This window comes from Theropithecus gelada, chromosome 6 (genome assembly GCF_003255815.1).
Source record: "Theropithecus gelada isolate Dixy chromosome 6, Tgel_1.0, whole genome shotgun sequence".
NCBI lineage: Eukaryota > Metazoa > Chordata > Mammalia > Primates > Cercopithecidae > Theropithecus > Theropithecus gelada.
In genome coordinates this window covers 107,290,408-107,309,974 of record NC_037673.1, presented here as the reverse complement: position 1 = coordinate 107,309,974, position 19,567 = coordinate 107,290,408, and the positions used below count along the sequence as shown (strand labels likewise).

Genomic DNA, 19,567 nt, shown 5'->3' with positions numbered 1-19,567 from the left:
AAGTTTGTTATTGCTCTCCAAGATAAGTATAGAAATGGCTAAGTTCTATGAGCTGAGATTATATTATTTGATCTCAGGTAATATCCACAAGGAGTAATAATGACAAAACTTGCTCTTAATATATTGGTCAAAATACAGAAAGAGGAAATGCTGAACTTGGTTACTGTGGGTGGCTGGCTGATTTCTCTCCAGTGGTCTCGCTCCTTTTTTTTTTTTTTTTTGGTTTGCCAAGGAGCCAAAAATTCACCCTGAGTGTGTCAGGGGAATAAAAGCACTTTGGAAAATGTTATAGGAAATTATTGAGTACATTTCTGTTTATCATGTGGTTATGAATATTATAATACCAATAATGAAATAACATGTACATTTTTTTTTAAATGCAGACACACATAACATCTAACCATTAAACAGTGTTCAACCAGTAAATGCTCAACTACTAGCAATGACCCTGATCAGGAACACATCAGTGATGAACATAAGGAAATTAGAATATGGACTAATAGGCAGGAATTATAAGGAAATTACAAATCCTTTTACATAGGTTACTGTCTGGAAATTTTGCACCATCTAAAGTAAATCTAGACAACAAGACTGAATACTTTGCAATGACAAATAAGTGACATAATGGCACTATGACTGACTCTGCTATGTATATTTGTTAATTATACATTGAGTCAACGTTCATCAAGAAAATGCTACTGCTGATTCACTTTGTTGGCCTTTTTTAAAAAAAAATTTGCTTTGCAAAAACAATTCTAAAACAAAATAAATGGCTTACTAAGTTTATCCTTTGCCTTTTCTGGCATTTTCTTTTCTTTTTCCAACTTGAAATACAACCAGCTGCTTCTGTGCAATAAAAACTGATTTATGAAACACAATGGCTCTCTCCAAATCTTCCGCCTGTAGGCAACCCACTATCAGGTACCATGCATGTGAAACAGGACACAGGGATTGCTAAACGTTCCGAATTACAAAATATGTTTAAAATACTATGAAATTGAAGTCACAGTAAAAATTGTTCCTTTCTTTTTAAGTCTTCCACTAAAAATGACTATAGAACCTTGAGGATTATTCTAAAATCAGTATGTAAAAAATTTTCAAAAGTCTTGTGTTAAATCCATGCGTAATGGCAGTGTTGATTAAACCCTTCTAAGGAAATCTAAAAATGCCAGCTAATGGTCATATTCCCATTTTGAGGATAACTGGCATGATATCACCATCATTACACAATCTTCATCATGCAGATTTCGGATGGTTCAGTAGATTTCCAGAAAGACATATTGCCTGTGATACAAGGATGGCATGCAGCTTAATCCAGGCCTCAAAATCGGATTCTATGTGCAGTCCTTCCTGAATGAAGACACATGGTTGGCTGACAGTAGATTTTGGTAAGCAAGAATACTATTGGCATCATGGCAGTACTCAGGAGACTCTAGGCTGTAGTCAAGACTCCAGGGCCCATCAGGAATCAGAGGGATTAGTCAGGAGATAATTTAGTAATGCCCAGGAAAGTGTTGTTCTTTGAAGTCATGTTAGGAATCATTTCCCCTCTGAAGCACATGAATGGGCAGGAGTGGTCAATAAGCTTTTACTCAGTGTGTAACATTTCTGAAACACTTTCTTTTTGGCCTCCCACCAGCTCCTCAATGTGAAAACAGGCCACTTAAATCTAAGCATAGAACTTCAAGTGTCACTTTGCTGAAAATAAAAAGTATCTAGACCAGTGCTGTCTAATATGGTAGCCACTAGCCACATGTGACTATTGAGCACTTGATGTACCAAAGGCCTAACATACACTCCTGATTTTGAAAACAGTATAAAAATAATTCAAAATATCTCATTAAATTTTAATATTACCTATATATTGATAGAATAATTTGGATGAATTGGATTAAAAATACTATAATTTCATCTATTTTTCTTAAAATGTGACTAATAGAAAATCTTAAATGACATGTGCTTGCATTATATTTATATTTATATAATGCACTTGTGGACAGTTAAGTTCTACAACCATATTATTCTAATTTTTACCTATTTATGTGTTCTGGGACAAGTGAAATTAGTTTGAGAAAAAATACTGGATTCCAATTAGACTTTGTTAATGGGGGAAATAATTCAAGACTGTCCTTCATAGTTAAAAGAAAAAAACAACAAAACCTAGTTTATGCTATGTATCTGAACTTATCTCAAAATAAAAACCCATAATGTAACTTGATAATTGTTAGCTCTAAAATGCAAAATGTAATTTATTGTTTGCTGAAATTTTAATTATTTTGCTTTGTGACTATATTGCCAATTAGGAGTGATGTAATGAAGAATTTTGTTAAATTAAATCTCTGTCTACTATTATTTAGCTAAGTAATCTTTGAAATATACAATACATTCCATTTTAACAAGCAATCTAAACAATATAAACATTGACTGTTCTTTCAAAAATGTTAACATAAATATCTTAACTTAGGATGTATATATATGAAATCTTTGAATAATTTGACTGAAATGACCAACGTTTTTGAAAGTTTGACTTGTTTCCTACTGAAACAATGAAATTAGTCACTATATAGTCATTATCAGAATCTAATCTCTAACATGAGTCAAAATTTAAAACTCCCATTGATTTTTTAGAAATGTAGTTTATAGGTTTAAAAAGATAGAGGGAATTATCCTCAACTCTTGAGTACTCATGTTGAGGAGTGGTAATATGCACTCATTTAAATGAGTAAATTCTAAAATACACATTGGCCAAGGTATTTGCAATGTTGTTTCTATAGTTCACAGGGCCAACGAATGCAGTCAGCCCTACTGTAGTGTGGGAATAATGTAACAACTGCCCTTGGAACAGTATGGGGGTGAGCAGGGAGGAATGATGTGTTCTGATCTTTCAGCTAAGTGCCACTTTCTAACAAGACCCCCTTCCCTCTCTTTGCTCTTCCAATACATACGTGTGTGTGTGTGTGTGTGTATGTGTGTGTGTGTTCAGTCTCGTGGTAAAAAGTACAACAGGAAATTGATCCTCTTAAATGGAAATCTTCATGCTTAATAAAGAAGGCATTCTTAAAGGTTAAAAACAGTGAGCCCCTTATAATGGACAACATGGGAATTCTGAGATGGAATAATTAAACAAGGAAGGAAGGACAGAGGGAATAAGAAAAGTGCTCTCTACTAGATAGTACAAATAAAACAAAACAAAAAATAATATTCTGAGCCCAGATGATGTGCCTCTTCAGGGCTCCATATCAGTGACCTGTTAAGATTCTTAAACTATGAAAGATAAGAAGTCCTACCTTGTTTCCTTCCCATGAGAATAGTAGTAGAGGGAGATTTGTGATTGAAAAGAAGAAAGTCAACTGAGGTCCAACAGCCTCTACAACCTGGAGCTTTAATTTCATTTTCTAATTTAATAGTTTTGAGGGAGAGCCAACATAATTTAAGATCTCTTTTTTTAATAAGGAATTTTATGTGATAGCCATTTTTTATTGTCTTTAATTTGGTCTCTGAAAATAATTATTTTTTAAAATGAATTCTTTTTAAAATTAACCCACCAAAAATAGACACATAATTAATCTGATAAAATATTCATTTCAACTCAAACTAGAAATAAATTGGAGATACTTAGTGCAATTTCTATAAGGGGAAAGTGTTTCTATGAAAGTCAAGGAGAAATTATATTTATTCTGGGAAAAATCATAATAAAATACTAGGTCTAATGTTCCAGCTTTTTAAGAGACTGATTTGAAATCAGTATTTTTCTTTATTTTTGTTTTTGTTTGTTTTTTAAGGTAAATAAATTGCATTGTGCTAAATTTCTTGACAGGCACATTCTCAATACTACATTGTAAAATGTGGGTACTTTCATTCCAAATATGAGAAAAAGACATATTAGCTTTTCATAAAGAATTTTAGTTTGTAAGTGATATGTGTCGATAACCATCAATTGGATTAAAAAAAGAGCTTTGGTAAAGAATAATGTTTTCTTACTCTATTAAAGTCAATAATTAATAATCTTATAACAGAATATTATTCCTACTCTATTAAGACATTTTGGCAGTAACCTGTGAAATAGATTTTTGTAAATATTTGAGCCTTGGTAATTATAGATTTTATGCATTAAAATGTTCTTATCTGTAAATTTGTATAAATTCATGAGTAAATACAATTTTATCTGGAAAATGAAAAGGAATCAATCTTATCTTCATCAGTTTAAGTACAGTCTTACCTTCTTTTCTTCCCTGTTTCTTTATTATGCCCTAAGCTTTGTCTATCAGAAAGTCATCTTATTGGAGAGCAGGTGAAGGAAAGAATGAAACTCAGCATGAGTTTGTAAATTACTTCCTCCAGGGTTGTAAAATGGCAGAATCTTAGAACATTTTGATTATTATTAATATAGTATATATAAATAAGAATAAAATAAAGCATTCTGCACACACAAGCTTTAGGGACATATGGCTTCATGGCCTTTAAAGGATACTTCAATTTCTTACCATTGCAAGTAGATTTTTTTTTTTTTTTGCATATATGTACAACTATATCTACAAGCATCTCCTTGTAAACAGTTTGAACACATCAATGATAAAAAGTAAAATGTTGTAAAACTTATGGGAACATGTCTTTTAGCACTGCCTAATATTAGCTAAGCAGTAGTTCAAAGGAATTACTGCCTTGTGAAGAAATCCAAAGGATGTAGGATGGCTAGGTTTTCAAAGCAAAAACAATTTGCTACTATTCACTTCAAATATGTGCCACTGGTTGCTGAAAATGTATGTTTTTAAGTGTTATGTTGTGTTTACTTGCAAAATTTAACTCATCGGTATTAGGTATCCATTACATGCCATAGAAGACACTATTATTTTCATAAAGCAGTCACATGCATTGAAGTTAGAATTACCAACTGGTATATATGTATTTTTTTTGCACCTCAAAAACAGAATCACTATAGTACATATCATGCTTCCACACCTTCCTTGCTGAAGGACAAAGTACATAAAATGCCGGTGTTTGACTTCCAGATCTGAAGGAAGCTGGTTTAGTACTCTGGCAGGATCACATCTTGCTGTGGAACGTCAAAGCCCACAGCAGAGCTTCCTTGCCCTTCCCTGGGAGCTGCTACTTCCTCCACAGTCTTCAGCTTCTCCTCTGCTAGGCCCTTCTCTAGTTCCAGGTCAGCCACCTTTATCCCATCCTCCACTGCCTTGGGCACCATCCTGGGGGCCTCTTCAGCATTTATATCTGAACCTTTAACTTTCTCTAAGGCTTGCACCTTCATCAGCTCAGCCTGTGCCCCCTTAACTGCGGCTTGGGCCCCATCGCTTTGAATTTTCTCTCCTTCTGGAATAGCTTTCATGTCCTCGTTGCCGTCTTGGATTGGAGAAGGGTCTCGGCTAGCCTTGTGGCTCTCCTGGATAGTGCCATGGCTGCTGCTGGCACTTCCCAGCCGGGAAGAGGCCACCACAGCCTTCACCGCTGCCTGATTGGAAACAGAAGAGTGTCAAGTGTTACCTCTGCTTTAACACCCCAAATCAGAGCTCAACCCCAGCTTTGCATTTAGGGATTCTATTTTATAGGTTAGTTTTAAAGTTTTCAAAGTACCTTATTCCTACATGTTTGCCAAAATAAAATTTGGAGAATGAACAGTAAAACCTCTTTAATCTCTAATTAAATACAAATTAGTGTATTTAACCATCTGGACAACTGAAAGCCTGAGTACGTGTGTTTACCTGTGACTAACCAATCTTTGAAAATTTTAAACTGTGTTTCCTAGTGTATTTGTTTTATGGAACACTAGTTCTGTGGATGTTAGTAGTTTTTACCATATGGATGTCATCATGGGGATACAAGAGTTCCATAATCAAACTAGCTTGAGAAATCCTAGGTTAAGTCAATACTATTTAATTTGGGGTATTTATAATTAATTTGACCATGGAACCTTTCAGATTTGTTTACTCTGTATCAGACTGTAAGCAATGGTGGCATAGGACCCTAACTCTGACTCCTAGCTGCTCTCTGAGATCCTCTACTTACATAGTTAGTCCTAAACACAGTTATGTAATAGAAAAGCTCCTAATCTCTATTCCATAGGTACTATATAAAATGATAAGTAATTTACTATATCACTTAATTTTTAAAATTTTTGTCAAGTAAATTATTTATCTATATTAGTAAATATAGTTTCAAAAATTGTTTCCCAAGTTTTACATATTCTGAAAGAAAACAATTTTCTGAATATCAGTTTTTCCTGAACAATGCTATTTAAGCAGTACACTTTAATTAGATGAGAAGCAGCAATAATATATTTGGTATGTAAATATCAACCTAAAACAAATTCCCTTTATTAATCATGAATTCCTTATAAGAGTATAAGTAGCTTTGTGTCAGCCTTATTGGAATTTCAAAGCAGGATTTGCCCTGGTGCCTTAAGAAATAAATAATAGTATTAGATGAAGAACGTTAGAACTATTATTGATAGATCAAGAGGAGATAATTTTTTTGAAAACAAAACAAAACAAAATATATGCTATCTTACCTTAAGCTTACGCCGGGCATTGAATTCTTGAAGCTTCTTTTGAGCGGTATCCATGTGTACAAAATTGGCTGCTTTACCTGTGACCCACGGATGCTGGAGAGCTTGAAAGGTAGTCAGCCGTTTCTTTGGATCCAAAACAATTAATTTTCTGACCTGAAATAATAAAGAACCATAAACTTAGTGAGGTTTTTATGATGACCTGGGCTTGCCCTCAGCTTACAAACTTGCAGGTCTTGTTCTATTTCCCAGCAGTACCACTAAATACATGTTAGAAAAAAATTGTTTAAGTCCTACTGTAGGTAGGAATGGCTTCAGGTAGCAGTAGCTGAGGGAGTCTGAGAAGACAGGGCCATATACCCCCAAAGTAGCAGACGGCTTTCCAACAGAAGTCAAGAAACAGCTGCTCACTTGCCTGTGGACTGGAAGTTCTTTTAAGGCAGAACCAGCAAAATAATTCTGGGCTGCACTTCACAATCACCTAGAATTCAAAACTTAAAGTACATCTCTATGGTAACAGAATGGAATCATTCATGCACCATCATTCTTTCTGTGGGGATTAAATGGCAAACAACAGGGAGAGTAGCCCAGCACTTACGGAATACTACCGTATGTTTCTATCTTGGGGTTTACAGTTCTTTCTTTCTTTTTTTTTTTTTTTTTTTTTTTTTTTTTTGAGACGGAGTCTCACTGTGTCTCCCAGGCTGGAGTGCAGTGGCGCGAGCTCGGCTCACTGCAAGCTCCGCCCCCCGGGTTCACGCCATTCTCCCGCCTCAGCCTCCGAGTAGCTGGGACTACAGGCGCCCGCTACCGCGCCCGGCTAGGTTTTTGTATTTTTAGTAGAGACGGGGTTTCACCATGTTAGCCAGGATAGTCTCGATCTCCTGACCTTGTGATCCACCCGCCTCGGCCTCCCAAAGTGCTGGGATTACAGGCTTGAGCCACCGCGCCCGGCGGGGTTTACAGTTCTTTCTAACCCCTTGAGGGTACTTGAAGGACTAAGCCTAGAATTTAAACATCATTTTATAATCCAGGAAGTCAGTGGCTTGAGGGCATGATTTGCTTAAAGAATGGAATTCAATCAATGGCAGCCCATTCTTGGAGGTTTACTACTGCTTGTGAGGATAGGCAGTCAATAAATTGCCAGGAAGGTCAACAAATAAAATAATCCACAATCCTGGGCTTAGTAGGGGTGACCTGATATGATGTAGAGACTATTGGGAGTCAGGAAGTACATTCAAGCCCTGGTTATGCCGCTCGCTACTTTTGTGAGCCTAGATATAGACAAACATATGAATTGCCTGTGGACATCCCCTCAGGCCCTTTCCTTACAGAATCTTATTTCCACTTTAATTCCTTTGTAATTGCTTCTTAGATGCATATATAAGGTTTTCAAAACTCATGTCATCTTTTAGTAGCCTTATCATTTGGAACTAATAGTGCCAATTCATAAATGAGGGAAGGAGGGAAGCTCAGAAAGAGTTAGTGACTTGCCTCAGGTCAGACAATTTGGAATTGATGGAGCCTGTATTTAAACTCAGGTCTGTGTATGTCAGAGTGCATCTTGTGGCCACTACACCATGACGTCTCCAAGGCGGTCACTCTTTCTGTACCTTGGCCTGCTCATGTGTAAAATAAGGAGCTTTGAGTGGTTTTAAGTCTCAGGTTTTTTCTACCTCTAATTACCTAAGGAGACGTGAACACAGGCTAAGGAAATCAGGTGGCAAGGCAAATGAGGAATAAATACTATCTGGTTCTCTGTTCACTTCCTTTCTGCAAAGAATGTGTGTTTGGGCTAGATTTGTAGTGGACAGAGACATGAGGCTTTTTAGGCTTAAAATCTGAGAGGACATGGAGGAAGGCAGGATGGTTAAGAGAAAGAAGGTATGGTAGTAAATAAAAATCTGATAGTAGTCATAGCTATCATCTGTTGAACAGGGCTATTAATAATTTTATGTAAATGAGACCTAATCCTTACAACATTTTTGACAATTAGGTATTTTCTTTTTATTTTCGAATCATTTTTCTCCTCTCCCTCATCATTACTATCTTCCTCATGAAAATGCAAAGAATTTATTGAAAGTCAATGTGCACCAAAAATTTATATATACCATTGCTAATCTTTACATTTGAAGATATTGATAACAATCCTAACTGAATTGTTAGGAAACTTTCTGAAGGTCAGAATCACACTCAAAACCTCGCCATTACCCTGTGGTACCCCTTACATTCAATTCCCCAACTCCTCAGCACTTAGTCTCTGCCGATGGCACAACAGATGTGGGTTTTTTTAGTAAGTATACATTTATGGAGCTCAAGGATTCTTCCAGTTCTGAAGTTTTAAGCAGTGATAAACTAACATGGGATCTAGCTGAATGAAGGAACATCAAAGCTAACCCTCTTATTCACTTAATATTTATTAAGGGTGAAAAGAAATGGAAGGAAGGCTAAATAAGAGTACTATTACTAAGTTAGTTGATATTAGTTACTTAACATAGATTATGTTCCTTAATTCTCACAACAACCTAGAGATAGGTACAATTATCCTAGATGAGAAAACTAAAGCATGGCAAGGTTAGATCATGAGCCCAAGGTTATACTTCCAGGACATGACAAAGGGGGCACTTAAATCCAGGTGTGTCAGGCTCTAAAACTTAATGGTGTACTTCCGGATCCATTGTTTCATCCAATGAACATTTACTGAGTCTGTACTATATACCCATGTGGTTCTGAGGTCTGGGTACACATGCTTTGTCCTGCCTCAGAGCTTAAAATCTAATTAGGGAGGACCATTAAATATATAAGTGATGACTGTTATGAACTGGGGAGTGCAGGGGGTAAAGGAAGATTTTGGCAGAAGGGACTGACTGTAGGTGGGAGGGACTGAAGGGGAAGGCCGATCATGCCTCCCAAGGGATCTCTAGTGGCAGCTGGGGCTTGAGAATAAGAGTTACCCAGGTGTGTGTGTGTGTGTGTGTGTGTGTGTATGGGTGTATGTGTAATGGAGGAGAAGGTGGGGAGGAAGAAAGAGAGAACATTACAGAGCAGAAGAAAGAGCCACGGCAATATCCTGAGATATGCTGATGATAAATTAGAAATGTGGTGCACTAGACTGAAGAGTGAGCAAAGGAGAGAGATGTGAAGTGAGTGATGGCACAGGAGAGACTGGCAGGCCCCAGACCAGGCAGCATCATGTAGATCTTGTTATGGGTTTTGGATTTTATCCTAAGATTCTTAAAGCAGGACAAGGACATGATGTGATTTATTTATAAGACCATCCCTTTGAATCCTGTGCAGACTGTATTTGAGAAAGACATGAGAAGAGGCAGGCAAATCAGATAGGAGGTTGGGGCAGTGGTCCAGGGGAGAGAACTGGATGGATTCAAGGGATGTTTGGGAGCATGAGGTATGACTTGAGGAAGGAGTTGCAATGACATATCTATATATCACACATCACACACACTGACTTTCTCTTCCCAGTCATGCTGGAAAAGCCATGAGCCTTAGGGAGTCTGTTCCATGAAGGGACACAGAGGGTAAGGAAGAAATGCTTGAAGAAAAAAGAGCACTGGAAAGGGAGTCTGGAAAACTGGATCAGCCCTAATAATGTCTTTCTGCTGGGAAGCTGTGTGACCTTAGCAATCATTTCACCTCTCTGGTGTTTAGCATTCTCATCTTTAAAATGAGAGGAGGACTAGATGCCTCCTAAGAGGCATGTTGTACATCTAAGAGGCATGTTGTACATAATTGTCCACTTGTACATCTAGATGCCTCTTAGGAGGCATCTAGTCCTCTTGTACATCTAACCTTCTATGATTCAAAAGTCAGCTTTCGATTATGTCCGTGTGGTTTTTCTCTAGTGGATTGATGATAAATGTTTCAATCTCATGTTAGCATCTTCTTTATTTTATAAGTGATGAGTGACCTCCCCAGAAGGTATGGATTTCCTGAATGCAAACAAATGACTTAAGTTAAGTCAGTATTAACTTAAGTGAGAAGCGATGTAAAAACAAACAAATAAAATGAACTATTAACACAGTGGAACATTTTTATAATGCCAATGATACATAATGGGACTTATGTTACTATCAGGACATTTTAATAAATTTGAATGAAATTTCAGGAAGCAATATTGTTTTACTTGAAGTATATCTAGGCTGGGTGCAGTGGCTCACACCTGTAATCCCAGCACTTTGGGAGGCCAAAGTGGGAGAATTGCCTGAGGGCAAGAGTTTGAGACCAGCCTGGGCAACATAGCAAGACCCCATATTTACAAAAAAACATTTAAAAATTAGCCGGGTGTGGTGGCATGCACCTGTGTCCCAGCTACTCAGGAGGTTGAGGTAGGAGGATTGCTTAAGCCCAGGAGTTGGAGGCTACAGTGAGCCATGATCATGCCATTACACTCCAGTCTGGGTGACAGTGAGACCTTGTCTCAAAAAAAAAAAAAAAAAAAAAGAAATGAAGTATATCTAAATTCTAGGCAATTGCAAGCCATGTTAAAACAGAATTCTGTGTAAATTGTGTTTGAATTTACCCAGCACAGCTTTCTTCATAAGCAAGGTATTAATACTTATCAGGTATTAAAAGCTCATTAATACTGTAGTAATTGTAGTTTATGATAATTCAACTAGTGAGGAGTCAAAAACATATCTAGTTTTTATTCTCTAAGGAAAATTTATTAATGAACTAATTTTATTAAAAATACTTTAAAATTGAAAGAAAACACGATATTAATAAGGGTAAAATTTTAAAAAATTGTACTGCCCATTAATTAGTTAAAAATAAATTTATTTCATTTTGTTTCATTTTGTTTTGGTTACACTTACCAAGTCCTTGGCATTTAGAGATACTTCATCCCACCAGGGGGAGATAAAGTAATATTCACAATTCAGAATTCTTCTGAACATGAACTGATCGCCTCTTTCATCATAGAATGGTTCAAATCCACAAAGTCTAGAGGAACAAAATATAGAGAATAAAATGTCTTTAAAATCTCAAGTATATTTCATCAAATTTCTGTAGGAATTCAAGACTGTTCTTTTTCACAGCTTCCTACTATGGAAGCAAGTCTACTTAGCACGAGCATGCAATTGCGTTATTACAATTCACTATTGATAGTGTAAACACATAATCAAGTCCTCAGGAAGTAGGAATTAATATAAAACCAACTTAGGATTTCTACAAAAAGCTATAATAATAATTATAATTATTGTGTAATAACAATAATTTTTATAATTCTTATTACACAGAAGAACAAGAATAATAATAGCTAACATTACAGACATTATGCTAAAGCCTTTCCATGGACTTTTTGACAGGTATTGAGAAGACAGACAGACAGGCAGACAGAGATTGAACAGACTTCCAATTTAGTATGAAAGGGAAGAGCTGAGATTTTGAAAGTAAAGAAATTAAAAAGTGGAAAGAAGAAATTTTCACTTATTTTTATTCTGCCCTATTCTATGAAATCCTCCATAGAAATGAATAAAGCTTTATGATATTTCCATTCCATTCCAGTTTGGATTTCAGAGTGAACAAAGATGGGAGCTGAAACTATTGTCAGGGAATGACCTTAAAAGATGTTTAATATTAATATAGCCACCAGATGCAGCCAAAGAGATGAGCAGCCTCAATTTACCTTATTCTTTGTATCATTTTCTACTATGGAGTCAGCTTAAAAATGAATGGGAAAAATGGGATAAAAGGGACAGAGAACAATCTTGGGCATCTTAACAAGAGAGAGAGGAAAAGCGAGTTGTTTGGGACCACCAAACGTCCACTGTTTATAGATGGGTGGAAGTTCTAAAATCAGTAGGGACCAAGAGGGAACTGCTTAAAAAAGCCCATGCCAGGGCATGTGTTGCATGTGTTGCATTTGAAAAAAAAAGAGGGTGGGAGGGAGGATGAATAAAAGACATTTTCCCAAAGACTTCCCTCAAGCTGACCAGGTTGGTACACACCATGAATTTTTTTTTTTTTTATACTTTATGTTCTAGGGTACATGTGCACAACATGCAGGTTTGTTACACATAGCATGAAAAATTAAAGTGCATCCTAATAAAATGAGTTTTTAGAACGAAGCAGTTTCGTATGTCCTTTTGCTCACAGAATGTCCCACTGGGAGAATTTTTGTCCTCTTCCAGATATTCTGGAGCCAGCGAGAAAAATGCAAGGCCTGACAGTGCAGAGGCCTGGGCCAACGCATTCTCCCTTTCCCTACTGAACAGTCTGCACAGAGAATCCCACTCCCAACCTGCCTGTGGAAGAGCAGCCTAAGGTGAGACGGGACACATGTCCTCACCTTGACAATGGGAGAGTCTGGCCTTGCCTGCCCTGCCCTGCTCTCCACAACACTAGAAACCTTTGGCCTGTTGCAGTTAGTCATGGAGAATGAGCCAGCTTTCCAGACTTAGTGTAGGAGTTTCCTTATATTTCCCCTTCTGAAAATCTAGAGACAAAAATGACCAGTCAAGAGTTATAGTGTTCACATGCCTTTTCTCTCATTTCAGTCCTGTCAGTGACTTTGTTATTTGGTGACAGAGGTAAAAGGTGTCAACATCAAGCCTTAGGGCAGAACTGTAGTGTTCAAAGCTAAAGGAGAGAGTTTGAATCTCTGATGCTATCTGATTTCTGATCGGATCATAAGACCCAGTCCTGCAGCTTTTGCCTATAGGGGCAGAGGGTTTAGGTATAAAAGGTAAAGATACGAGAATTCCTGGGAGAAAAAATAGGATGGCCTTCATTTTCAGCCTAATAGCATTCTTAGAAATAGCAAGGCTATATCAATAGCCTGGTGGTGACAAGCTAGAACTCTTAAGAAGGAAAGAGTGGGCCGGGCGCGGTGGGTCACACCTGTAATCCCAGCACTTTGGGAGGCTGAGGCAGGTGGATCACGAGGTCAGGAGTTCGAGACCAGGTTGGCCAGCATGGTGAAACCCCATCTCTACTAAAAATACAAAAAATTAGCCGGGCATGGTGGCACGTGCCTGTAATCCCAGGTACTCGGGGGGCTGAGGCAGGGGAATCGCTTGAAACCAAGGCGCAGGTTGCAGTGAGTCAAGATTGTGCCACTGCACTCTAGCCTGGGCGACAGAGCAAGACTTCATCTCAAAACACACACACACACACACACACACACACACACACACAAAGAAGCAAAGAGTGAAGTTAAAATGCAGCAGTAGCCACAAGAAGAGGGACAAAAGAGGTAACAGAGTTCTTTACACTGATAGGAGGAATCCAATGTCTATTCATAGCTTTATTTAAAAAAAAAAAAAAAAGAGCCCCAGAGTTTATGTACGTACAGACAAATATCGGTAACACAAATGCCTCAACATTTGGAAGACAGAAGAAAGAATCTGACTGAAGCTCATAATGTAGCTTCATTGTAAGATTTACTTTCCCAGGAAGCATTAACAAAATAGATCTTTAGTTCCATTTGGTTACTTTCCATACTCTACTGTGTCTGTCTCCAAGCCACTCTGGTGAAATGAGTGCGATGTTAGAGGTCATAGACTCAGGTGCTCAGCAGGCCACTAAGTGTACATTAAACCAATCCAATAAAGGAGATACAGAGATCCAGTGGCACAACCCACTAGAGAAAATGTGCCAGTCAACCTTGCCAGTGGGCTTCACCAATTATTAATGAACTACAGAGTAAATAAAACGTCCTCAGGCTTAGGGCCTGACATAAGTTAGCCAAAAACTAAAGAATATTAGTTGTAAGCAGCACTATTATTTTCATTTTGAAGGCTACCACTCTTACTTTCAACTAAACCTATTAATTAATTACCTTATGCTTATAAAGATAAAAGAAATATATAAAATAGTTTGTATAATTTGGTAATGGACTAGGGGATAGGACAGAATTTTAGAACTATCTTCAGGGTTACAATAAAATATTTCTCAAGTAATTATATTTTTCCCTTCATTTTCCCATGTCAGTGATATCATTAAGTATTATGTATTCCACATTCCAATTTTTCTGGGTAAATGTAACTTAATTTCCTACTTCCATCTCTCAAAGTTCTTTCATATCATTAATACTTAATGCCTCCCAGTACATTTCAACAATGTAACAATTGTTGGTATATTGGTACATAAATTGGGTATATTTCTACTTTAGGGGCAAACCTACGTTTTGGGGACAAAAATAGGATTCTTTACCTCTCCAAATTCCTCTCAAGCTTTCTTTTGTTTTGTTTTTGAGTCGGAGTTTCATTCTGTTGCCCAGGCTGGAGTGCAGTGGCGCAATCTCGGCTCACTGCAACCTCCGCCTCCTGGGTTCACACCATTCTCTTGCTTCAGCCTCCCGAGTAGCTGGGACTACAGGCGCCCACCACCATATCCTGCTAATTTTTTATATTTTTAGTAGAGACAGGGTTTCACCATGTTAGCCAGGATGGTCTCGATCTCCTGACCTCGTGATCCACCCGTCTTGGCCTCCTGAAGTGCTGGGATTACAGGTGTGAGCCACTGCACCCTGCCCCTCTCAAGCTTTTCTAAAGACACAAGGAATTGAGCACACAAAATATCTTTTTGTATTACATATTAGTGGGTGGCTATTTTATCAGTTGCTTGTTAAACCTTTTCATCTTGGATATCAACCATTGTGTATCAGGTGAACTTAGATTTTGCCAACGTGCCTGTGGGCCCTACCACAGTTAGCCCATTCCTAGTCCATATCACCAGGACATTGAATTTTTTTAAGATTACTATTAAGTTAAAAACAACTTTAATTAAAAGCTTTCTGCTGTGGACTGAATTGTATTCCCCCCTCCAATCCCAAAATCCGTATGTTGATGCCCCAGCTCCCAATGTGATAGTATTTGGAGATGGAACCCTTGGGAGGCAATCAGGTTTAGATGAGGTCATGAGAGTGGGGTCTTCCTCATGGGATTAGTGCCCTCATAAGAAGAGACTCCACAGAGCTTGCTCTCTCTCCCCACCATGTGAGGACACTGTGAGAGGGTGGCCATCTGCAAGCCAGGAGAGGGTCCTTAGCAGAAGCTGACTGTGCTGACACTCTGGTCTTGGACTTCCAGCCCCCAAACTGTGAGAAAATAGCTTTCTGTTATTTAAGCCACCCAGTCTATATATTTTGTTATGTCAGCCCAGGTAGACTAATATACCTATTTTCAAACCCTTCAAAATTTCTCTAAATTTGAATATTATGCATTCCAACAACTAACTTTGTAGTACTCTCTAAATGGCAACTAAGTCTCCTTGTTTTGAACTAAACTCTTGAAAGCATCGATATCTTATTTTTCAGTTGTTCTACAGTATTCTTCCTTCTCAGATGCTCTTCTATTTGGTTGATTTTTTTTCATCACCACCTTCAGTTCCAAGATGTCTTTAGCAAATTTCATGAAACTCCTTCTTTCTTACTAGACAGGAGCTCAGGAATGGAGTTGGGGATACCAGAGGTTAAAATATTTCACTCATTTATTTTTCTCCCAAGAAATTTGTGTAGGGTGTTAAATTTAAGACCCTTGAAAACCTAACAGAAATAAGAAACAAAATTGATAGCTAAAATGCATTTAAAATATTTTTAAAATATTCCTGATAAGAAATATACCAGTTTGGAATTGCTTAAGAAATTAAATAGTCATTTGCCCTTTTAAAAGGAATAAGTCTAATAATTTTCTATGAGATGCAAATAAGTAAAATAAGAGCAAGTTTACACAGGTGGTCTTGGGCTCATATTCTTTACTATTGTCAAGTAACAAATTGTTCCCTAAATCTGCTGTACATTACATAGTGGATATAGACATAGGAAAGCCCTGGACAAGAATTCTGGTCTCAAGAAAATTACAAGATAAAAGGCAATGTTCATTTTCAGGAAATTCTATCACCAACTGCATTTAATATGTAACAGAAAATCACAAAAAGGCAAAAAGTAATCTTTACGGTTTTTATGAGAATTAGAGGTACCTAGAAAACGTCACAGAAAGGTAAACAGTTTCCATAAATATTGCTTTTCTTCACTTACAAGATGTAGGTGATTATTCCTACAGACCACATGTCCACCTCAGGTCCATAGGCACAACCTCTGAGAATTTCAGGTGCTGCAGAAAAAGTGAAAATTGTGTTAAATTAGAGCTTAGTCAACATTTATATTTTAATATCAAGCAATGGGAAAGAAATAAATTCATCAAAAAAGTTTCTGAACAGTTTTATAATCAATCTTCTCTCCCCAAACCACAGTATGAAGCTATAAATACTTATGTCTATTTTAGTAAGAGAGATTATAGTCTATCTGTGTTTGGGATGCATAAAATAACACTATTAACTTTAATATTCTATGTCAGAATATAATGATACTGCTCAAATCAAGTAGATAGAGCTATATCTCTGCTACAATAGACACAGTACTTCAAAGGGAGCTTTGTACATAGAAAAGAAAGAAAGTTAAGCATAAGAGGGGAGAAAAAAGTCACAATTATGCTGCCTTGAGATCTAGACCTGCTGGGAGCAGGGTGTGTCAGCGAGTGTGTGGGTCTGACAGTGTGTAGGGTAGAAACCAGCGCAGATGGTGAGGAGGGCTGACAAGTATCTAGTCTGGACGGGTGCAGCAGGAGCTAGGAGGTGCCCTGGCACATGTCCTGGCATTGAGAGATGCATGTAGGTCTCCAGAGAGCAGCTGATCCTAATCAGCTTGAGGTCATGAACTGAGAAAGGGGAACTTATCTGTGCACAGTGAGGCGGCTTGTATTAGTTCTGCCTGCTGTTGTGAAAAAGGCAGGCTTTCTCAGCCACAAAATAGTCCTGGTGTGGAGAATAGCAGTATCTTTTATATTTTTATTACCTTAGATTTGTGAAAATGGGCAATTAACTGGATCCAGGCACTTTCCCTGAATACTAACGGTGTTATTTGTTTGCCTATTTAACAACAGAAGAAAAGGGGAAGTGACAGCCCCACCATCTATGGAGAAATAGAGCTCAGGCCTGTTGTCCAGAGTGGCCTTTCTTGATTTTGAACACAAGTGCTGTAGGTGCCAGCAGCGTTCTGGAAGAAGGAGCTTCTTGATTAATGCTGATGGCTGCCTGAGGAAGGCCTTGGGGGTGAGGACACCACAACATTGTCTGGGATGGGGGTTGGAATGCAAGTAAACAGGATTCTCTGTCCATGCTGACTGGAAATGTCAACATTCAGTGTTGCCTATCAAGATGAGCTCTGGGGCTGGGCGTGGTGGCTCACACCTGTAATTCTAGCACTTTGGGAGGCCGAGGCAGGTGGATCACCTGAGGTCAGGAGTTTGAGTCCAGCCTGGCCAACATGGTGAAACCCTGTCTCTACTAAAAATACAAAAAAATTAGCCAGGCATGGTGGTAGGTGCCTGTAATCCCAGCTACTCGGAAGGCTGAGGAAGGAGAACAGCTTGAACCCAGGAGGAAGAGGTTGCAGTGAGCAGAAATGGCACCACTCCAACCTAGGCAACAGAACAAGACTCTCTCTCAAAGAAAGAAAAAAGAAAAGAAAGAAAGAAAAAAAGTGAGCTCTGGAAGGAGGCTATCCTCATGGGACTCTGGATTTACCATACAGGAAGGAATACTGTGGGTGTTCCACTGACCTATTCCCATACTATCCCTTAACTCTCATCATGTTCCAATTAGAGGTTTCTTTTCCCTGTAGAAGCTGGGTTACATAAAATATGAGGCGTCTTCAAAAAGTTCATGGAAAATGCATATTATAAAAAAATTATGCATGAAACTCACAATTTTTTGTACCAAAATAAACTTGTACTAACTTGTCATAACATGTCCAAACAGGATCTAGTTTGAGACACTAAAAAGGCGAAGACTTCAGTTTGAAAAGAGCCTCTATCTGAGCAACATGAATTCTGCTAAAACTGAAGCAAGAACAAACATCAAATTTATGGTAAAGCTTGGGTGGAAGAATGGCGAAATCATTGAGGCTTCATAAAAAGTTTGTGGGGACAATGTTCTAAAGAAATTAACATTATACAAGAGAATAACTCATTTTAAGAAGGGATAAGACAATGTTGAAGATGAAGCCCATAGTGGCTGATCATTCACATCAATTTTTGAGAAAAAAAATTAATCTTGCTCATGGCCTAATTGAAGAGGACTGGCAACAGCAGAAGCAATAGCCAACACCACAGACATCTCAGTGAGTTCAGCTTACACAATTCTGACTGAAAAATTAAAAGTTGAGCAAAGTTTCCACTCGATGGATGACAACACTGTTGCACCCAGATCAGATGCAGACAAAAATAGAGCTTTCAATGGAAATTTTAAACAAGTGGGATTGAAATCCTGAACCGATTCTTCAAAGAATTATAACAGGACATAAAACATGGCTTTACCAGTATAATCCTGAAGACAAGGCACAATCAAAGCAATGGCTACCAAGAGGTGGAAGTGGTCCATCTAAGCAAAAGCAGATTGGTAAAGAGCAAGGGTCATGGCAATGGTTTATTTGGATGCTCAAGGCATTTTGTCTGTTGACTTTCTGGAGGGCCAAAGAAAAATAACATGCATTTCATATGAGACTGTTTTGAGAGAGTTAGCCAAAGCTGTAGCAACAAAATTCCCAGGACACATTCACCAGAGAATCCTTTTCCACCACAAAAATGCTCATGCTCATTCCTCTTATCAAACAAGGACAATTCGGTGAGACTTTCAATAGAAAATAATCAGGCATCTACCTTACAGTAGTAACTTGGTTCCTTCTGACTTCTTTTTGTTTCCTTATCTTAAAATCTCTATAAGGAACACTTATTGTTTTTTCAGTTAATAATGTAAAAAGACTGCATTGACATGGTTAAATTCCCAGGATCCTCAGTTCTCTAGGGATAGACTAAATGGCTGGTGTTATCACTTACAAAAGTGTCTTGACCTTGATGCAGTTTATGTTGAGAAATAAAGTTTATATTTTTTCATCACTTTTCACCATTTTCTGACAAACTTTTTGAAGTGCCCCCTACATGAGATAAAGAGCCTGTACAGTGAAAGGAGGGTGTGCATTCTAGCACGCTACACAGCAATTCAGCAAGACGCATCCTTTAAGGAACTGTATCT

At 37.8% G+C, this 19,567-nt stretch overlaps 1 protein-coding gene across 3 annotated transcripts in view; it reads right to left on the bottom strand.

Annotated features, from left to right (window-relative positions):
* CAMK4 (calcium/calmodulin dependent protein kinase IV) overlaps window positions 1–19,567 on the bottom strand; it is a 261,081-nt gene continuing 241,514 nt past the window's right edge. For all 3 annotated transcript variants that reach the window (XM_025387906.1, XM_025387907.1, XM_025387908.1), the window contains 4 exons: window positions 16,515–16,590; window positions 11,350–11,476; window positions 6,524–6,676; window positions 1–5,467 (listed from right to left, as the gene is read on the bottom strand). In XM_025387906.1, coding sequence (XP_025243691.1) covers window positions 5,027–5,467; window positions 6,524–6,676; window positions 11,350–11,476; window positions 16,515–16,590 — 797 coding nt within the window. In that variant the 3' untranslated portion in view covers window positions 1–5,026. The remainder of the gene's footprint in view (window positions 5,468–6,523; window positions 6,677–11,349; window positions 11,477–16,514; window positions 16,591–19,567) is intronic.